Source organism: Orbicella faveolata, unplaced genomic scaffold, assembly GCF_042242905.1.
Source record: "Orbicella faveolata isolate gen_17 unplaced genomic scaffold, um_ofav_v1 contig_46, whole genome shotgun sequence".
NCBI classification, from domain to species: Eukaryota; Metazoa; Cnidaria; class Anthozoa; order Scleractinia; family Merulinidae; genus Orbicella; species Orbicella faveolata.
Genome location: NW_028301576.1, coordinates 33,087,883 through 33,110,863, shown reverse-complemented (window position 1 = coordinate 33,110,863; position 22,981 = coordinate 33,087,883). Strand labels below are relative to the sequence as shown.

The 22,981-nt window shown below is 37.3% G+C and overlaps 1 protein-coding gene across 2 annotated transcripts; it reads right to left on the bottom strand.

The window, feature by feature from the left end:
* Window positions 1-162: 162 nt before the first annotated feature.
* Window positions 163-22,941, bottom strand: LOC110045426 (uncharacterized). 2 transcript variants are annotated; one of them, XR_016203688.1, is made up of 13 exons: window positions 22,139-22,941; window positions 21,688-21,892; window positions 14,794-14,894; window positions 14,051-14,122; window positions 13,685-13,751; window positions 10,237-10,312; window positions 9,449-9,783; window positions 8,779-8,931; window positions 7,944-8,314; window positions 7,133-7,221; window positions 6,384-6,624; window positions 5,564-5,698; window positions 163-2,468 (listed from the first exon to the last, which is right to left on the bottom strand). XR_016203688.1 is itself a non-coding variant. In XM_089277709.1 (13 exons), the coding sequence occupies exons 1-13, from the start codon at window positions 22,616-22,618 to the stop codon at window positions 2,431-2,433; spliced, it is 2,367 nt and encodes a 788-aa protein (XP_089133835.1). In that variant the 5' UTR covers window positions 22,619-22,939; the 3' UTR covers window positions 163-2,430. The 2 variants fall into 2 exon arrangements, 1 of the variants encoding a protein (XP_089133835.1); XM_089277709.1 differs by having other exon boundaries at window positions 5,564-5,702; window positions 22,139-22,939.
* Window positions 22,942-22,981: the final 40 nt, after the last annotated feature.

Genomic DNA, 22,981 nt, shown 5'->3' with positions numbered 1-22,981 from the left:
ATTTATGCACAGTCCCAGTCTGGCTTATCTTGTACGCCTAAAATCCTGCCTCAATGGCTGGACTCTTTATCGCGCAGTTAAAACAGAGTGTGTATGATGACAACAGTTAAGAAAAATGCATTTTAACCTTGAATGTTAACCAGACATCAAAAATACAGCACCTCCAAGAAAAGTACTTTTATTGAAAAAAATATTTGTCTATTGGGCAGAAAATACATTAAAGAACTATCTAGTATTGAATTATACTCCAATCATTCAGGAATTATTTGTAAATAATTTTCTGGCAATTTGTATCTGTCAGCTCTACATGTATTCTAGGCAATGTTAATTTTTATATATCTTTTGATAAAACTGTACAACTATTAATAATAACTTATTTTATACGATTTGTTTTAACTGCATGTAATAACTGCGCTAATAATATGTAACAACCCAATACCCATAATATCTACACTACACTGAGACATACGAATGATTTTACTTAACCTGAAACATTATGATTCTAATATTCAACATGTATTGGACAGGAAACACAACAAAAAAGATGATTTCCAGAATAGTAGGTTGTATCAACAAATCTTTGCTGAAGGACTGTTGACATTTTGCCTCCTTTGTGTTAGAATTTCCGGGTGGTAGAAGTGCTAACTAGCCCAGGCCCTCTTTGCAAAATATTTAGTTACTGACCCAGACAAAAAGCATTTAATACATTGAGGTCAAATTTGTTGGGACAATTTATCATTTAGTGTTAATATGAGGCAAATATTGTAAATGTAAGAAAAGATTCCCCTATTACACAACTACATGGTTAGTTTCACAAGTTATGTAAAATCACTCTAGACCAAAAAAACATTATCATCACCTTGCATTGTTGAAAGCCAATTGTAAACATTATATTAATGTACAAAAATATTATCAATGTTCTTTGGATGGTTTTATGACAATAATTTTTAATACTATTAAAGATGCACTTGTGCACAAGATATATAGGAATTACGTCACACTTGCAGAGCAAGTTTAATATTTTTCAATTTTCTTTAGCAAAGAAAAATAATTCAAGAAATTTAGCAACAATTTAGGCAGGGCATGACAACAAATGAATATGATATTAAAGATGTGATTAAAGATTAAAGATCAGATAATGAAAGTATTTGAAAATCTAAGTTCTGTATTTTAAAATACCAAGTATGTTGAAAGTAACATTCTTTTAAAGCAGTTTCAGGAAACACAAATTAACAACAATTAGAAAGCAGTAGTTACCATTTGATATGACATCATAATCCCATGTAGCTTAAATCAAAGAAACATATTTTTGGTTGTGTTACCGATATAAACTCTTTAAAAATTCATCATCATTGCTTCAATGGAGCTTCAATGTACTTGACGTCATGAAGGGTAGATGGGCAGAATCCCCTCCTTCCCAACCTCTGGTCATAGTAAGATCAATAAAGCCCAGTCTGAATAGGGTTAACCTGCCATTAAACAACAAAGGCAACACTAACGATGCTTGAACTAGCTCGACAATGTCAATAATAGTTTGCTTTTTTAAAACTCTCCTTGAAGTTTGAACTTTAACACTTAAATATCTCACACACACACACAGTCTAGAACATAGTCATATTCTGGTTGTGAATAGAACTACTGTCATGATCTTGTGTTGAGCCTGAGGGTGAGAGTACTCCCTATAATGGCCTAAACAGGGAGGCTCTGCCTGAAAGGAGTACCTTTTCCAGGCATATCATTTCATTTCATGTCGTGCATTACAAATGAAATGATATAATACAGTCATAAGGTGTTTCTGTTCGAAATATTTCAACTAATAGCCCTTTAAAAGGAACTAAATGACAGAGTTCCCTTCCTTTTCCCTACCCTTTTATATACTTAAAGCCTGGAAAAGGTACTCCTTTCAGGCAGAGCCTCCCTGTTTAGGCCATTATAGGGAGTACCCTCACCCTCAGGCTCAACACAAGATCATGACAGTAGTTCTATTCACAACCAGAATATGACTATGTTCTAGACTGTGTGTGTGAGATATTTAAGTGTTAAAGTTCAAACTTCAAGGAGAGTTTTAAAAAAGCAAATTATTATTGACATTGTTGAGCTAGTTCAAGCATCGTTAGTGTTGCCTTTGTTGTTTAATGGCACGTTAACCCTATTCAGACTGGGCTTTATTGATCTTACTATGACCAGAGGTTGGGAAGGAGGGGTATCGTTTCTGTCAAAATGGTATACAAAAGAGTAAGGGCTTGGACCTTGGGGCTGAACCTCCCTGAACCTTGTAGAGTTGCCCCCAGGGTGCTGAGGAGGGCAGTGAGAGTACCAGCACATCCATCCTGTGCACTCTAATATCCTTGTTTTTTGATGATACTCAGGCTTTGCTAATTACTATCTTCCAAAAGTTTGCTCTCAGCTTTTATGCTGTTGAAGCGCTAATCAACATTCTAGCTGTCCATCATATCGAAAATGGGAACCTGCAAAAAATGATTAAGAAGAAAACGCTGTTAATAAATCTGGTGCTTACTACTTCTTGGACTAAAAATTCAAGGACTTTTCAGGGATATTCCAGGAGACAATTCCAATATACTTTTCATGTCCTTTAAAGGCCTTGAATTTTGAGTTTCAAGTTCTAGGACTTTCAAGGTGCCTTCAAACCCTAAAAGCATCAAAACCTAAACCTGTGGCCATCATTACATACAGCTGATTTGAGAAAAGTTGTCCTAAAGAAGAGTAAAAACAAGGGCAACAATGCTAAAAAGTATCATGGGTGGTTGCAGTTTACCTCTGGTTGATTGAAATTCATGGTATTTCAACATGAAGGAAGGGGAAACCACATGTACTAATACATGTACTAGTGGGTTTAAAGCCCTAAACTAGCAATACCCATAATAGCTTTCAGCACTGTACATTTAAGACAGGTTTGACTGCACTTATAGCACATGGACTCCACAATCTCCTCTGCTATTCCTCTAATGTCTTGAATTAAACAGTTCATTGATGCAATAAACTTAAGTCATAATTGGTTTTACACAGATTTAGTGTACACTTAATAGAGGATATTACACGGTGGTGAAAAGATAAGAATTTTATGTTTGAGTGGCAAAAACAATATCTCACAAGTGAGCGTAGTAAACAAGTGAGATATTTTTGTCATGAGAGCATAAAATTCATATCTTTGAGCCAATGTGTTCCAGTGAACCGAAAGCACAAACCCTATGTGAACTGCAGCTCACTGGCTGGAATATCTTGAATATCTCTCCCTTTCCTGGAATAGTTTTAAGCCATACAAAGTTTCTTTCTTCACTTTGCCGTTTCTGGCATTTTTTTGTCTCTTATGCACCAGCCAATGTTAAGCCCCAGGATAGGGGGGCCGGGCATACCCAAGGGGATGTGACATTTCAGTCTATTTTCACATCAAATTCTTTACCCAGGGGGGAAACTCTGATGTCAAATACCCCTTCCCTGGGGCTAAGATGATAAGATGATATAAATTACACTCGCTGCCTCGCTGCTTTTCCGTCTAGTTTTATCCCATGCTTTGTAAAGAATTTCTTCCAAGAGCAAGCACCTTCTAAAGCTGTTTAGTCCAACACAGATTAATATTCAACAATGAACAGGCAATGAACATATGTGCGCATGAACCAACTTCCTAGCCTGCAAAACAGGCGTAATTTTTTTGTGTATTTTATGCCAACAGAGGCAAAAGTGAGGCGAGCGTGAGTCATGCGCAAGGGGAAGAGCACGAAAAAAATAACACCAGTACGCATACTATTGTTCAAGCTGTTCTGCCCCCAGACACACCCTAGATGACCAGCCAATCACAGCATTACAAAAACAGTGGTAATCAAGCCGCGTTGTGGGCCAAATCTAAAAATCCAAATCTTGTTTTCATCCCTAAAATGGAGAAATTACTTCTTTGGGACTTAAAATGGAAAGAAAAAACACAAATCAATGTTTAGGTGGCCTCAGAGTGGAATATCAAGGTGTACAGAGTCCTCAAACCTTTCTGGTGAATAATTTTTCCTTCAACCGCCGCAAAAGCATGACGATTGGTGTGCTTTCAAGTGAGTTTTGATGACAGATTGCGGATTTAAAGCAGCTTCCTAGACTTTAGGAAGCAAAAATGGCAGTACTACTTTGAAGTTGAATTCAAGTTCTGGAACGATTGGTAAGGCCACAGCCAATAAAATGACTGCAAAAGTCGTCGGTAAAAACTCAAGCTTTCGCTTTAGCGTGAAAATTTATTTGAACATGCGGTTCATGCAGCGATGTATGTCTGCAAAATTTTGAACATTTTTTTGCTTTTAGACAGGGTTCTTTGCCTCATCTATGTCTTCAATGAAAATTTATTGTTAGTGAACTTCCTGCCACGTTTCTTTCCTTTGGTTGCCTTTATTTGGGAATTTTAGATTTTACAAGTCAACAGTATTTTTGCATGCTGGATTTCTGCGTAATTAATTTACAATGACCTCTGCGGTTTGTTTGTTTAGTTTATTCGCTTCATTCAAATATATTTGTTTGAGTCTTATTCAGCTATTACAGAAATCCTGAGAAAAAAAACTAAGTGGGCACTAATTAACCACAGTTGAATCTGATTTACCTCAATAAAATTGGCTTGTTTTCTCGTCTTTCTGATTGTCATTTGCTGCACTGTATTATTTTCATCACACAGCCAAGAAATTATCTGATTTCTTGTTGTTCAATTAGGTTTCACTTGTCCCTTCTGCTTTCATTTTTCCAATGTTTTCTCAAGTGACATTTGTTCCAGTAAAAGAATGGAAATTCAGTTTTATTCGGTTTCAATTTGTCATCCGAATCTTATTTTTGCACATTCAATTTTTTTAGCTTTTGTCACGCCACGTATTTGAAAAACATTTGAGGATCACATAATGTAAAGGAACCAAGTGGGTAGCCGCGTTCATATTTGAACACCGGAACAGTTTGAACAATGGTATGCATACAGGCGTTATTTTTTTCACGCGACTTGCACTTTGCGCTCGCCTCTGTTCACCTAAAATATGCAAAAACATTATGCCTGTTCTGCAGCCTACAACTTCCAAAATGGCACAGCAATCCCAAGGAACTCTGGGTAATGTTTTCAAGATGGCAGGACTAGGTTCCACGTTCTTGCATGATCTTGTCAAACTTCCCCACCTTTGGGAGCTTGTGCTACATCATCACAAAAATGATAACAATGTGTTCACCAATCATTGGGCAGTTTTTTAATACCATGATTGTAGCATCAAGTGATAAAGAGTGGTTATAACGACCCATCAAAATCTAAGTGCTGGAAACTGTTTTGACCCGCCTTAACTTCCCAATCACTCGCCATCTTTCAGTCGCCAGTTGGCAGAGATTTACAGTGGCGCAATGCAATGGCGTGAAATGACATCATCAATGTTCTTGATAGTGAGGATAAGGAAAATATGCCACTAGGGTGTCAGATGTAAATTCTTAAATGAATTTTTCAAGTGGTGTATTTTCCAGTAAAACAATTGTGTCTATATAATAAAAAATATATGACACTGCTTATTATAAGACCAGATGATAAATTAAGTAGAAGACATACCATAACTTGGCAGCTTTTTGTCCAGATTTGGAGCCATACATTGCTGACCAACATGTCCAAGACTGCCACAGTTGTAACAAGACAGACGGCAACCATTCAAAACTGCAAATTTTCTTGGATAAATATTGGAACAACCTGTCTAAAAAAGAGACACCAATGTATCCATTATGTGGCTGCAAGTCTTGCTTAAAAATCACGCCATCTTCACAACAATTTGACAAAATAAACCCTCACTAATGGGATATAGCACTCTTGATTCATAGAGCCCTGTTCAAGCCTGATAGCTCATCTGGCCAGCGCGAAATCTCTGGTTTCAATAAAGCGACTAGGAGTATTTCAAATCTCCCTGGATGGGATGTTAGTCTATCACCTGGTTGCCCCCAACATTAAATTTCCCAGTAGGTCATTTATACAGCTGAATGGGGAGAAGCACTGTGAAAGATAAGTGTCTTGCCAAAGAACACAACTAAAGCCAGGTCTTGAAACTAGACTCTCCAATATGGAGTCCAACACACTGGGCTGTCACACCTCCTCCAACCCCCTGTCCTACCCTCCCTACCCTCCCTACCTTACTTGTGAGCAGCTGATTTCTCTTATGAAAGTTAACAACAAAGCTACATCCATACATGTACAATGTACACCAAAACAACGCCAGCATACCATAGAGGTTACTTGCTCCCTATACCTTTTTATAATTATTACACTTTTCAAGCAGTCAAGATCTTTCTGCCCAGCAAGGCAATTTGTGACATCAAAATAAACTTCTTCCAATTTGCAGTAGCAGCTTGCTGAACAAATTTCACTTACAAGGAGCACAAACCTGAGTGCCTGGCTCAGACACCACGTCACTGCCACAGTCACTAGCACTGTCACTTTCACTGACGCTACGCAGAAACTCACTGTCGGAGTTGTAACTTAGTGCTGGTGGATGAACAGGAAAACTAGACGGTATTAAAATGCCTTTGGAGTGAGTCGAGGTCTGCAAAGGAGTTAGGTCTGATGGTGGAGACGGAAGAATGTCCACTATTGTTAAACCATTGGAGGTGAAACAGCCACTTGTCCTATACAACAATAACAAAACAATTACTATAAGGAAACTGGTATCACTCAAATACCTGCAGAGAACAACTCAGTAAGTTGTTCTTTTAGTTCACTCATGAAGATAAATAGAGAGCTGAGACTTTCACATGAAGTTATTCTATGTCCAGCCCTTCAATGTAAAATTTAAGACATTCTAAATGATGGATGCTCCTACCCTTTCATATGCCTCAACTTGTACCCTGGACTTGTACCCTACCCTTTCATATACCTGAAGCCTGAAAAAGGTACCCCTTTTAGGGAGAGTCTTGCCATTTAAACCACTATAGGGAGTACCTCCCCTGGCCCTGCTAGAGACTGGCACTGTTTGAGTGTTTTGTTTGAGGACACAGTGTGCCAACCAATAGGCCGCCATACTCCATTGTAAGGTATGCAAAGCTTTGTTTTTAAGCTTCACTTCCCTGAATTACACAAAGTTAGACCCCCACTACAACAAACTGTTTCACAGCTGCAATAAGTTTATAAGTATACCGTAGAACTTCCAGGTTAACTTGAATTTTCTTTCTAGCTCCTGCTGTCAAACCAAGTTTTTCAAAGTCTTTATCTGAAAGCTTCAGCATCTGAGGAGGAAAATCAGTGTTGTCAAAAATCATATTTCACTTTGTCAACCAATTCTAGTTATGGCACTGACCATGGTAATATTAAGTGTTAGCATTTTGTGTTAAAAAATGTTAATGTTGTGTTAAGGGTTAAGTTCAGACAATCCAGTTGGTTTAGGGGTGGACACAAACATTACTGTCCATTATTTTTTTTTAAAAAAATTTTCAAAGAGAAAAAGAACTGCTAAAAAGGTTGAGTCTTGTTTTCCCATTAAGCCATTCTAGATGGAAATTTGTGTTCCATTTACTGTTTGGCATCATTTGCACCAGTTCCAAGCCTTTCACAGTCACCACATCTTTACCAGAATGACACTTTCTTGAAGGAAAGTTCAAATGGAACACATTCTTCACTACATTCCCATTCGTTAGGCAGCCATAATAGAAAGAAACATCTGATCAGAAAAAACACTTAATTACTCATAGGCCCTGGAGCCCAGCATTCTGCAAGCTTAACCCAGTAACCCACTGGTACAAAACTGGGTGCAGTGGATAGTTGCATTAGAGGCACCATAAGTTAATGTTACATATTTTGCCCAGTAACTCCATCAAGCTCAAAGGCTCAAATGCAGACTCCCTAAGTACAATATGTCCATTACATCGCCATATAGAGAAGAGGACAATTATTGTACTGTAAAAGAACACCTACTGTACAAAGGTCTATGGTAGCCTTAATTGAGTCTCACCTCATCAAAAGTCTTTCCTTTGAACACTTCAGAATATTTATGCAGTCTTAGATTTCTAAGCCATTCAGAAACAGTCATGGCATGACTATGGGGTCTAAATGTCCAGTTAATATTTCCAGAACAAGATCGCTGCCGTGAAAACGATGGAGAACTTACAGGAGACGTAACAGGTGATCCATTTGAAGATGGAGAAGGTGATGGGTATGATGTGACAGGTGATGAAGGCATGGTTAGCTGCAGTGATGTCAGAGATGATGGAAGAGAAGAATGCAAGCCATTGGAAGTAAGCATGTGTAACATGTTACTTGGCATTGCTGTGGGGAATAAAGGTTTATATGTAAGAGAGCTTTGGGATGTAGTCAGCAGAGCACCTGTTTGCAAACAGGAAAAAGAAAAAGAAAAAAAAATAGAAAATTAATCCTCTTATGCTTTTCAGGTCAAGTTAATATCTCACAATAACCCTTTCATCGGGGGCTTCAAATTAAGCTATAGTTCAGGGCTATACCCAAACTATACAGGGAGTAAGATATTTTTTCAAGATTTTTCTCTTTTCATTTTGAATGCTTTTCAATTCAAGCTGTGGCTTCCTATGAGTTTGCTAGTATGATTTAAAGTATTCAACAAAATAGCATGTTAAAATGGTACAGGGGGTATAATGGTGTATTATATATGATGCCTCTGGGTTGATGGTTACTGTTTTACAAGTAAGTGGTGTTCCTCATGGGAGTCAGCGAAAAGGTTCTTCAGGGCTTTTTTAAAAATTGTGTCTAAATTTCTGGCTGATACCCAATTGTTTGATAGCAACATCAGTCCGATAAGGGTACAAATGTTATACCTGATGATGATGATGAAGTTGATGATGACGATGATGATGCCGATGACGATGATGGTAATAAAGTTTTTGATGGTAAAATCTTAATAAATCCATTTCTGCCTTGTTTTTCATTTAAGAGGGATTCTTTGCTTTCCTCCTTTACCTTTGAATTTTCTGCAATACACAAAAAGCATACAATTGACTTATTTTTTAAAATCAGCCTCATTAAAAACAGTAAGAGAAAATCAAAAGCTCTAAATCATCAAACTAAGAAGAAAATTAAATCAGTGCTCTGAGAGTCTAAGTGACTGACCAGTTTTCATGACATGAAGTAGCTAGAGACATTGCTTTTCCTGCTGAATGGAATGCTAGTCCATCACAGGTTACTCTTAGCCTATCTGTTTGTTCACTTCATTTGACATTTGATAGATGGATAGATTTTATTTGCCCCATTTCTCAGTTACCCACAGATACACTTTGAAACAGTGTAGAACTAAACAATGCTACCTTTGGGTTGTCATAAGCCATCAAATCCCAAGGCAGGATACAAGTTATGTGAAGAACTGCCCCAGGGAACCTGCCCATCTCCCAGGGGGATTGATAGATGTGTAAGGGAGTGAAATATTAGAATCTGGAAAACAAAAGAAAACCTTGGGTCCATGATATTACCCAAATAGTCCTGATAACTTACCAGGCAACAACACCTTGACCTCGTTGCCATTTTCATCAAGAGCAGTCACTGTTTCCTCCTCATCAGACACATTATTTTGAGATTGCTTTTTAGCATTTGTGACATCCACACTTTTCATGTTATCTTTTCCTCCAAGCGATTGTTCGCGCACAGCTTCAGCTATCTTATGAGGTGTTTCAAATTCCTTTTGCTTGACTTTGTCAGATTGTTCTTCCTTTTTTGTTGAGCCTTTAGCCTTCTTACTGTCTGACTTCTTTCTGGTTCTTTTCTCACTTTGAAAGAACTTCACGACATGATCACAGCCACGAACAAACTTAGGAAGATTGCTGAACAACCTGAAGAATGATAAATTATTGTTGTTATCTCTGTAAGTGTTTTTCTTGTAACTGATTATGCATCAGGAAGTTATCAGCAATTTTGTTCCTTGTAAAGTGATCCTAGAGGCAGAACACACAAGGTTTATCACTTTGTTAGATTAAGGGCTGTCAAGTTTCACACAAGTTTATGGCAAAAAAAAAAAAATTATTTCTCTGAGTTTACTACATCTAATTCATTCCTAGCAAAATGGTGTAGGCACTGTGCTTAAATTTGAATTTGGATGTGGTAGTACGGAGGGTAGGAAGAAGTGGGTGCACTACATGAAGGTGTCATGTTTCTTGCTTTAAGGGCCAAGAATGTTTTGCACTGTACATTTCATAACAATGGGGAACTGTAGCCCTGGAAACCTTCCCCTTTTCAGATACATACAAAATATGTCGTACGTTGTACGTACTTACTAAATTCAATACCTGGTGTAATCAGAAATATCAGGGATAGGTGTCTTTTCTCCTTTCTGTTCGGGTTTGTTAAAAAGTCTGATTCTACCTGCAGTCAGAGGAATATTTATTAATATTTGATGATTTAATATACAATTTTTTGTTAATTTTTTGAATTCCAAGACTGTTCACAGCTAGATACCACACAGTTTGCACAACGTAAGCAAAGAACATGCTCAAAGGTGACTTGTTGTCAAGAGGTAAGGGCTCAGAGTCCATCCTATATATTTCAAGGCTGTACCACAAGAATATAAGGGCAGATTGAGGTTCTGTATAAAAAAGACCAAGGGCCATATCCTCCTGATAATTTACATCATATGACAGGGCTCAAAAAAAAAAAACCCATCCACTCGTCTGGGACAAGTACATTTTCCTCTTGAGCAAGTAGCTTTCACTGTTCACTTGCCCCACAGACAAGAGCCCAGGCAAGCCATCCACCAACTAAATTTTTGATAACAATTTTGAAACAAAGAGTAATAACTTGGACACATGGGTATAATCAAGTGTTTAGATAAAGCTTGATGAAAGTTACAAATTATAGCTTTGTTTTGTTGATTGTGTGATGTGCATTCACAGTTCAAAAGTGGTTACCTAGTACATGATCAAAATCTACCCCAGTCAAATTTCTTTCCATGGCTAAAATAACCCTGTTCAACAGGAAAATGCCCTGTTTATTTCTTACACATTTCTTACACTGTATAAAACCAAACTCAAATCAATGCTGTGGAAACTGTAAGCAAAAAGAAGCCCTGTATTCCTACGGCAAAAACAAAGCCCTTGCCAGCATTTTTAAATTAATGAACAAATCCAGCTAAATCCCTGAGGCAAGCCTCTTCAGCGAAATATACTATTACTTGTTTTCTGGTAGAGATACACTTAGCCACTGCCAAAATGAAATGAATCATTGATATTATTAAAGAAAAAGAAATTAATTGCTATAGTAATCAATTTCTTTTTTAATAACATCAATGATTCATTTCATTTTGGCAGCGCCTAAGTGTATCTCTATAAAGTTATTGAAAAATTTTCAGTGTTCCTGGATGTTGACAGAGAACAGTTTTCATTCAAACAAAGACATTTTCACTCGACTGAAACTATTTTTCATTCACCCAAATGAAAAAAATATACTCACTGGCTTTACAAATTTGACAATGTGCCTGTGTCAAAATTGACGTGGAGAAGCCAAATTGTTTTTAATTCTACTTGTTTTTAATTTTACTTACTTCTCTTCAAAATGATTTTTTGTGTTAACTTAGGCAAGATACAGTTTAACATTCAAGGTGTTGAACACAAGCTTTGAGGTTTCGACAATTGAAAACATTGATTCCAGGGTTTTAGTATAAAAACCAAGATAATCTGCACAAAATTCATGAAATACAGTGGAAACCTTGATTCAAAATTCCCGAGGGGTGGGGGGGGGGGGTTGTTTTTGTGTTCACAAATTGGAAATTCCAAGGAGGAGGGGGGCCTTGCGTGAAATTCTAGCCTGCAGTGCAGGCGTCTTATTGGGGCAAGTTAGCGTTATAACCTTGCGACCGCCTTTTTAGACCGCCATGTTAGACGGTGGGGGATGGGGGAGGGGAAATATGAGAAGACGCCTGCCCAAAAAGCCTGTTAAAATGCGAAACACCTCCTGATTAGTTGCGCTTCACTGCATTTCCGGAAATGAGTGGGTAACCAATCAAAATGAGGTTTTCTCGACACCGGAAGTCTCACAAGGGTACACACCACAAGAAGTTTGTGCCAAGCCGCAGGATGTCTTGCATTCTCACAGAGGTACGTGTTGCGCTAGCGACTTCAGACGTACAGAGTATTTTAGAAATACTGGCAACTGATGAGATCCACATGGAGGATCGAAACCATGGTCTTGCCTGAACTAAGCCGAACAATGGCATATAAAACACGCAAAACAGTTAACAGGAGTTGCGCATAAACAGCTACATTTGAATCGTGGTGCCAGAACAACCAAAGGAGGAATAAACCTATACATCGAGCAAGAGAAACATAAGCTCGATCAGATAGCTGCAAGAAACATAAGAATGTCTCTAGACAAACGTATAGCTTTCTCAAAGTAAAGCTACAGCGTCTCCGAAGGAAATCGTACGAGAACAAATATGATATCCGTGATAAGGATCTACCGACTGTGCTTGTAAACAGTTCTAGTCACAGCCGGGCCTGGTGTCACAATATAGAATGCAAGTAAGCAACATGTTCACGGTAAATTTCATATTTCGTCCCTCAAAAGCAAATTCATGGAGACTTAAAAGCATATCTTGCAATAGAAATGAGCCTAAACAATGCATAAACATATGCAATTACAGAGGTGTCAAACTCAACGAGTCAACATGCAGATAACAGCGCAAACCATGCAGACCTATGACTTATAAAAATTTACCATAGCACGATCTAACGGCTCAACTCCGCTTAAAATTCTTCCTTATTACACAACATGAAGTGCACTTCATGAACACAAGTGAAGCGACAAGAAAGGTCAAGTGACCGAACAGAGAACGGCAAATGTGCAAATGTCACAAACCATAGAAGTCGTGTAGGCTAGTCAACCCCATTTTACGTAAATATTAAGCTTTTCCCAAAGCCAGTGGGTAGCACTGCCAACAGATCTTTTCCGGATACCAGTGGGGAAATTGCGTCCTTTTGCTCTGTCCATAATTCACGAGACATTCCAAGTTCACATAAACGCTTGAGAGATTCCTCGAGAGCAGAATCGAAACTAACAACATCACTTTCGACAGAGTTTGCCATGTTTCTTACCTGCACGAACGAAACGAAACTGACTGACAGACAATTGACAGGCAGGGTCAAGCCGCACCAATCAGAAACTCCGTTCGTGGGCGAACGGAGTTTCCTAAAAGAACAATGACCTCGGGCAGGCGAGATTTTCTTTGCTCCACCCCTCCCCTATCCTTCCTCTTGCCTATCATTCACCCCCTTGGTAAAACTTTCTTTCTCTCCCCAGTCTTCCACTGCATGAAAAATTCAAGATGGTGGCTAAACTTTTTACGATGTGAGCGCTCGCTTGAAAAAATCTTGCCTGCTCTGCAGGCTAGTGAAATTCCCTCCATGGTGGGGGTATGGATATTTTCTGGAACTACACAATATCTTTAGCTGGTCCCTTGGCCTTTCACTATATCAAAATTCTACAGTAGCAAGCAAGTACATGAACATGAAAGTGAGCAACACTAAGAAGACTACAAACAAGTCAGACAGGTTTTTTTGCATTCCAACATGCCACTGAATGACTTAATGAGTTTGAAAACCTGGGCAAGTGGGAAGTGTCCCAGGCAAGCAAACTTTAAGAGTTACTTGCCCTTTTTGAGACTTGATATATAATGAATTACTATACCGTAACTGGCAGGAACAAATTCTCGCTAAAACTCTACTGTTAACACAAAATTCTTACCAGGTAAGAAAGGAAGCTTCCAAGGATTACCACTTGCATCAACTTTATTTGGGTACATTTTCCGCAACTTTGAAAATAAGAGGGCACACAATTCTATGTATTAATAAAAGGCTACCACTTGTTATTCAATGGTCCTATCCAATGGCCATGGGTAAATAAGCTATGTATTCCAAAACCTAGTTTGTCTTACTTTATGCAGATGTAAATTTCACAGAAAGTTCTGCCACATGATACTATGTTGTCACAGTCCTGTCGAGCAGCTATAGTTAACTAACTTTAAAGTTTAATACCAAGGAGAGCTGAACTTTACAGTCAATTCAATAGCAAGCACTAATTTAATATGGTGGACGGAATAGTTACATGTACCTTGCACTGAAAGTCAAACATCTCTTCATATGTCCTGTGTATTATTTCTGTGGTATTATCGCACCACAAAATCTGTAACATGAAATCAAATATTTTGAGATCACAGAATTTAATCTAGCAGCTCACCCGGAACCTAGTTCACCAGAATATACAACAGAAACTCAATCAATCAGACCAATGGTTGATTGTAGAGTTATTGCTCAAACTGTTGGAATTAGCAAATCAATCAACTTTATTCAATAAGAGTGACACCATTGGTCTTGCCACAAACCAATCTCTGGTCCTTAATTGATCAGATCCCAGAAAGAATTGAATGATCTAAAAGTGTTGGCTTTTACAAAAGGAAGAAAACTATAAAACCCAGAGAAAACCCTTGCAGCAAAGAGTTTAGAAACAACTCATGGTCCCAGGCCACACTGCAGTAACTTTCCATATCAATCCACTTCTTCTTGGCCATACAGACCAAATAGTGTTGTACCAGGAATTGCCTAAACCTCAAACATCACTAAGGTTTGATTCTCACAGAAATATGTTAATTCAAATAAATATGATTAACAATGATTGTAGTTAAAAGGGCAATTTTAAGTGTTTGTTAAGCTGGCGCTCTACAGGTATACTGTACAAATGAGATTTCAAGAGTTGTTTCCAAATGATTTGGCCCTTCTGGTTTCTCAATTTACCTTTGTCTACCTACTCTATTTACACAACTCATTTATTTAATTTGGGCAAGCCATGATTATTACCTGTAGAACATACCGATGATCATCACGTTTTCTTAGCTCATGTCTAGATTTCTTCTCCTTTATCTTCTCTATTGCCTGCACTTTAATCTCTTTGACATAAACTGTAAACAAAGTAGGAAGATAACCCCTCAATCACGTTAATAAACAATAACATCACCTCTTTTAGCATTGTCAAGATAATAGACCCTTTTCATAAATGGCTGCCAATTTAAAATTATTTTGTAGGCATTTAAATTAGCCTCACTAAACTCGTTTGGGAGTCACAATTCTCTTGAATTATCAACTCAAAAATGAGGTCAGTCAAGCTAATTTTAATACCTACAAAAGAATTTATAATTGGCAGCCATTTATCGAAAGGGTCTATTACTTTTGAAGAGATCATAGAACTTCCTTGTTCATACGTTACTGGTGTACAGAAATATATATATATATATATATATATATATATATATATATATATATATATATACTAGCAACCTTGAAGTTTCCCCAACACATTTTTTCCAGAGAACCTATGACTTCTATAGGAGGAAATGGCACTAGCTTCCACAAAACATAGGCATGCAAGGCGTGCAAGAGTTATTTTTTTGTGAACTATAAGTCTTGGAGATAGGAGCATGCATGGAGCTGTTTACAGCAATGATTTGGTTGATTTGACAAGTTTTTTTGGTTGCGATGTACAGCAAGAAAGAAACTGGGAGTTTATGATGTACATACAATGTTACATCGGTAATGGTAAGATAACTAAATAGTGAGCCATAAAATGTTTGACTGAACAAACTACAGTAATCTGACACGTCTCCAGATTAATGTAGATACCATCTTATTTTCTAACAGGCAATTTTATTCGTTCTTTGATACAACCCACACTGATTGGTCTGACACGTGCACATGCATAATTCCCTCACTCACCAATCACATAGCCCTTTCCGGGGGGGGGGGGGGCGGGACTCCCTTATATGGGCTCTATAGGTCTGTGCGGCCCGGAAGGGTATAGTTTTTCGGCCGTTTTGGTCATAAATAGGGTATCAATTTTAGCTGATTTTGGCAATTTTGGTCATAAATAGGGTATGGTTTTTGTACTCTAGCCTTGATATGGGTATGCTTTAAGAAGAAGCCATTTTTTCATCATTATCGAAAAGAAAATCAACAAAAGCCCTTCACAAATTTGTATGTTTAAGGTAATTTAACATTGATTTGAACTAGGGAGCTAATTATAACGCAGGTCTGAAACAGGGTTTTGATTTAAGGGTCAGGTCGTAAATAGGGTGTCAAATTTTTGGTCAGGTCATAACTAGGGTAAGGAATATCGCAGATTTTGGTCATAAATAGGGTAAGGGTTTTGGGAAGCGGGCCGCACACCCCCACCCAATTTTTTTGGGAGTACCCCTCGGGAGCCCTTCCAAGCCCCAAGAGGAATTTTTGCTCAAAAATACTCAAGTTAAGGGAACTAATAATAAAGCGGCTCAAGACTCAATTCAAAAACTTATCTAGTGGGAAAAGCTCACCCTTCATCACATGCTCGTAGTTATATGCTAAACACTATGTTTTGTTGACTGATTATCCAGTTGCAAATGATTATCAAACTCGCCGACATAATCCTCAGCCTAACCCACAGAAAATGTCGAAGTAAGCCCAAGATATGAATACTTCCTCCTCTTTTATAGAAGCCGGAGAATAAATACGGCTGTTCTGAACTGTATCGGGATCAAATGTTCTCACAAACCATTTACCTTTACAACAAGAAATTTGACTGGCTGTTTACAGTAGATCCAATCTCATTGGTGTGACATACATACATCTCTCACTCACTCACTCATTGATTAACCCGTCCATAACATACCCTGATGCGCCGACTAAGAGGTATTTTTTTTTTTACAAAAAGATAACTCAAAAATCTTGAATGACACCACTCTCACCATACAAAATATTCCCAGCCACCTTCGACGCAAAGTAGGCCATGACGCAATCACAACGAGATTTCTTAATATTTCTGCAACTCTTTGTAATAACCACACAAAAAACTTCATAATAACAATACCCTTCCTACAATTTTTACTTCAGTCAACAAAACTAGCCCATCCAAAAATGCTCAAATCACAATTTAGTGTTGGACCTTTTGCTGACAGCATGTACGTTGTAAGCAGCTGAGCGTCACAGAAAATACTTTCCTTATGTAATTCTCCCTCCATAAAGCTAAATCGACTGACATGTAAAATGTTCGACTGAACATACTAAAGTAATCTGACATGTCTCCAGATTAATGTAGATATCATCTTATTTTCTAACAGGCAATTTGATTCGTTCTTTGATACAACCCACACTGTGATTGGTGTGACACGAGCATATGCATAACTCTCTCTCTCACCGATCACACAGCCCTTCCAACCGCTAAGGGGAATTTTTGCTAAAAATTCTGAAGAGAACTTTTCGCATTTTAGACGAGTCGTAAGTTTACCCTTTTTACACAACACAACGCAACAACACTACTTCACCAAAAATAGAAAGAAAGAAAAAAACCTCTCTGACACATTGAAAGTCTGATTTAATTAAATGTACCTTAACTTGATGCCACGCAGTCTTCAAAGAACATTTGAACAGTTTTCATACTTTTTACCTTTAAAAATATCGGACTAAAATGAATGTCATCAAATAAAACTATTAAACTGCTACTGCAGAGACGTAAAAACACTCTAGAAATGAAAGTTTCTTTTTTGTTTAATACCCTGGGAACAATAGCCGATAACTTGTAAGCTCTAATTGAATTTACTCCCATATGAAAAACAAAAGTGTCGAGTTACCATTTGTAACTAAAAATAGCAAACATCTCGTGGGAACAAGTGGTCACGATTCGTCAGCTCTAATTGAATTTACTACCTTGTGAAAAACAAGAGTGTCAAATTACCCATTGTAACTAAAAAATAAAAATATCTCGCTATATTTGCATGCAATAAGAACAAAACAATCGTTACCTGCACTTACTATTGTAAACGTTAGAACTGCTTCAAATCTAAATAGTCTTGACTCCTCTAAAACATGTCCTAAGAACTAGAACCGACAATTCGTGACCTCTAACTGAATTAACTCCTTGTGAAAAACAAAAGTATCAAGTTACCCTTTGTGATTAAAAATAAAAAATATCTCGTGCCATTTGCCAACTACTAACTCACGAACTGCTTCAAAACTCAAGACTCATCTCGTTCATAACTAGCCACCATTACACTGAAAATTATGCACTCTAAAACAACCCAATGTATGTATGTAACTGTCACACTCCCCTCCAAACCGGACTAAAAATCACAAACCGGCAACATAGACGTCACTCTTTATTTTTCAATTACCAAAGTCCTTGTGTTTATACATACCTTGTGTTTCTGACATACCATTTACCTTTGCAACAAGAAATTTGATTGGCTGTTCATAGTAGATCCAATCTGATTGGTGTGACATACATACATCTCTCACTCACTCACTCACTCACCCATTGACCCGTCCATAACATACCCGACACGCAGACTAAGAGGTTTTTTTTTTTCAAAAAAAAATAACTCAAAAACTGATGTTACGCTAATTGTTTGAATCTAAAATGAGCACTGACTTAGTTATCTCAGTATCTGTTAGGACATTAAGCCAAAGAGAGGACAGAAAGAAATGGTACCACTCCCCACCCCATCCAACCAACTATAATAATTAAAAATTAATACTAATTATTATTATTACTATTTTTTACAAATGCTTGGTTGATTTAGATTGTTCACAAAGTACAGGTAATGCAACCTTAGACTCAGACCATCTTATTTGCTTAAGATATTTTGTAATCCTACTCAGTTGATTTATGGTGTTAACATTCAAAATACTGTCTCTGTTGCAGTCCTCGTCTGCACTTACAGTCAAAACGGCAGAGGCCTTTCCTCCAAACAATGACAAATACATTTATATCGGTCCACAGATGTTTATTTTTTTGTGATGAGTTATTTTTTCTTGAGCATGCAAGTGATATGAGCACAGAGTGTGAGTGCGAGAGCAGGCTACCCCATTGTGTTCAGGCTTTTTCCAAACCCTCTGTGGTTATTACTTTAATTTATTGTGATCTTGACAAACTCTCAGCAAAATAGAGTCAAAGATTAAATCCTTCAACCAAATAATTCATCATTCAACCATAACTACCATTTGAATTCATTAATGACAAAGTTTCTCTTTCCATCTCCATGATAAATGTGATAGTAAATCTGGTAAAAAAGTAAAAATTTAATTGATTGAACAAGAAAGATATAATAGGTGTCTGTTTCCATGACTGGAATTATTTTGTGCATCTGACAGTTGCGTGACAGCATTCTTTCACGTACTCTGGTCCAGTGAGACAAAAACAAAACTTGCTGCCTGATACTGATATAATGTCTAACATGCAAATTCCAGTCAACTCTAAAATTTTTCAGGTTTGAAATAAAAAAGCAAAGTACAGGTAAAGACAAAATGCTGTATTTTCATCAAATCACTTCTAAATACATTGATACTTTGTTTTCTTACTTTGCCATCACCTCTCAAAGGGATGAAAAGAGAAACTTTGTCATAAGTTTATCAAAGGAACATTCAATATCAAAAATAATTTGAACTGGATTATTATTATTATTAATCTGGGACAACATGTTAGGTTCTTCCAAAGCGTTGACATAGACCTAGATTGATTTGTCTTATGATAATTTTCACATTTTATCAGAAGCCTATGAATCACTTCATTTTATGCCAAAAGCATCATCTCCCTAGAAATATCACAACGACTGTAAGTTTGCTTGCCACAGTAAGGAAGGCATTTTTAAGTGAAACCTATTGTGTAATGTTACAAAAAAAACAAAATAAGCCAAGAATAGTCTTCATGGACTATTTGTGCAAGGATCTGATTATCCTCATGATTCTTGCTTCATTTTTCACTTTTATCCAAATTTTCGTTGTTTCAGCTTAGAAAGGTAATGAGAAGGTCTTGAAAGCAATAAAACTATACGATTGTGTTATGTACAGTTCAGTTGTATCTTGAAAAATCTCAAGAATAACCCCCACAGCCAGGACTACTAGGCATTGATTTTTGCCCTCTACAAACCTTGAACACAAAGATTAACTTGTCACCATTACTCCTTAAATATCCACTTAATTAACAGCACAATTATTAGACTCTCTGTGAATGCTGTTGACTGACATGCAACATAACAAGCCATCTTTAACAGAAACCATCAGTGATTACTGTTTTCATTTCCTGTTGCATATTTGACAAATACATGTAGCTTCACATCATCTTTAGTTACATGATAAAACACTTAAGGGATAGCCTGGGAGAACAATAACTTCTTTCTACAAAAGGTAGTTCACATGTTTATATTGAAAAGTTCATAATCAAACAGGTACAGAGCATTGAGCTCTAATCTGTATTTCATCAAATGCATTTTAACAATGTCACCAGCAAAATAAATGCCTGAAATATGCCATCACACCATCAGAAATTGATGTTTTCATAGGAAGGGGCAAGAGATTTTAAACAACAGCCCTTGTAATAGGTGTCAAAGGTCACAATATTCACCTAATTGTGAGGACATCTCAGACATAACAGAACTTACCAGTATATTTTATGGCCCTAAGGAAACCCGCAGTTAAGTACATTTTTGTTTCTTAAAATTTTTCTTATGCAATTTGAGTCAAGTAAGTCTATACCTTGGTCATACGAGGAAAAGACAATCACAAAGACAGCTGGGAAAGCTGTATTCATAGATTCAAACAGTCTTTATCAACACTGTATCATATGCGACAGCCCCAAAAGATGACGTCATTTGCATGCCATCCAGACATGTACAAACAACATTTGTCTGAACAAAGTCTATCTAGAAAGCCTGTTCTGACTTGGATTTAATAAAACAACTGTATTCCAAAAGGTATAAAGGTATTCTTACAGTCAGTTTAATCCTTATGAACAGTTTGACAAATATTGCAACATTCCATTAAGATTGGAAAGTAGTGATAAACATTGGAAGCAACCATGCAATTAAGACCTCACCTTCTTGGCAACCTATTTTTATCGCTAGTTATTCCAGAATTTTCTATTTTTTTTAATTTGCACCAAAAAAGTGATTAAAAAACACCCCTGAGGAGAATTTTCAGTGCCTTTCCATTTGTAAGAAAAAGCCTCTCTTAATCATGTTTAAAAACAAAACAAAATCAGAATGTAAGCTTCATATCGAGTTTAATCTGCTTACAATTTGAGAAAAGAAAGGAGATAACCATGATCTTTTTAAATGGCCATTAAATTTTCTCACATAGCTAAGCAAAACTAATAAAATATAATCAAAATAACATTTTTTTTGTACAGGTCAGTCGTATTTTGATGAAAAGAAAACAATTAACTCCATGATATTGAAATGAACATAGAACGAATTCAACCATTGATATCTCAGTGGATCAGGAATAATTAACTTTCAGGCACTGGTAGAGTCATATTTGTCATACCTTCGATGAGGATAACCCCTAAATATCAAATTGTACCTTATCAAAGTGCCGTTGTGATATTATTCCCCGGGAAATGAAACAATGGGATTTTCTAACGCGGCCTTCATAAAAGGCCAGTAAAGGAAAGCTTTTCCTTGTCAGGAAACCTCGATCCACTAGACAAACAACGAAAATTAGCTTACTCAGATCACATCTCTATCGCAAACAAAACTGCTATGGTGTGTTAATTTGCATGTTGTTTTTCATTTCGGTAAGGTATCGATAACAACGGAGCAAAAACTAGGCGGGAAATTGCCATATGACCACCGTGTCAATATTTTAAATCGAAAAAAGGAAGAAAACGTAGTTAAAAAGTATTGCTCGAAATGTTGGGACCTTCTGAAGATTCACTAAGTAAATAATTACCTTGAGGATCAGGAATTGCATCCTTGACAGGAGGAATATCCTGTACGAGCTCCACCTTTTTAACCTCTTTCATAGCTGCTTTTTCTTCAAGAGATTCCTTGATTTGTTGTTGTTGATGTAAAAGGTCATCTTGTGTCTCGCACCTCGCTGGGACATCGTGATCCACAGAAAAAGTCGAAGAACCACTGCTTGATTCGGAAACAGTCTGTGGAAAGTAAATAGGAAAACATCTTACTCAAGCTCAGAATTTCGAATGTAAAAGGATCCTTGGATATAAAAAAACTCGCAAATAAAAATTTCCTGGGCGCGCGAGTATCGGCAATAATAATTTCATAAAATTTTATAAAACGGAAAAAAATGTTTATGTAAGCAGCTGTTGATGCCAAAAATAACATTTCTTACATTAATTAAAAATGCTGTTCATATTTGTGAATGTTTTTGCTTTCCTTACCTCGCTTAGATCTGATGTGTGATTTGCTGACTGCTTCAGCTGTTTTAATTTTGCGCGTAAAGTATGTTTCTGATGAAAAGAGAAGGCTGGATGGTGAGCGGACATGGTCATCAGCAATGACAGATCTGTGAAGAATTCCTCCTCAGCCAGACTTGAAGGTTGAAAGTCATTCAGAATTCCGAACATCACGGCAGCGGCTTGTCGATTGCTAGAGTGAAGCAAAGCCAGTGAAACACACAGCTTCCGTCGGACGTGAACATCGTGCAAACACGACAAACAGCTCAAATCTGTTGGATTATTCGCCGTACTTTCAGGTTGCCGAAATGCCGGGTAATCTCTCTGGACTTGGGCTTCAATAAACGTGCTCAAAAATCGGATTTCCCAAGGTATACAGCAGTCTAATAAATTACACATCAGGTCGATACGATCATCCGCACAAAGTCCTTTGAACCATGATATAACACTTTCTTTCTGAATCATTGCACAAGGCTACTCTCAGTGTGTTGAAGTTCTCCCAACTCAGGAGCTGATTTGTTTATGCCGTGAGTAAGTGAGCATTATTGAAAGGTATTTCAACACTACCCTTCTAATTATCAACTTACCGGTAAATGCAACCACAAGTGCCGCAACGTACTAATGGATCCTGGGAACTACAAATTACTCTCAACTAAGGAGCCAATCATAAAATGTGTTCTATGTGATTATCTGGATAAGTAACCAATAAAAATGCGCTTTTTATCTCCAAACTCGTCAAAAGACCATTATACTATATTTACAGGCAGTGACAAACCTGCCGATCGGCCCGCGGGTCAAACGAAACGGCGCTGGTTAAAATTAGAAACA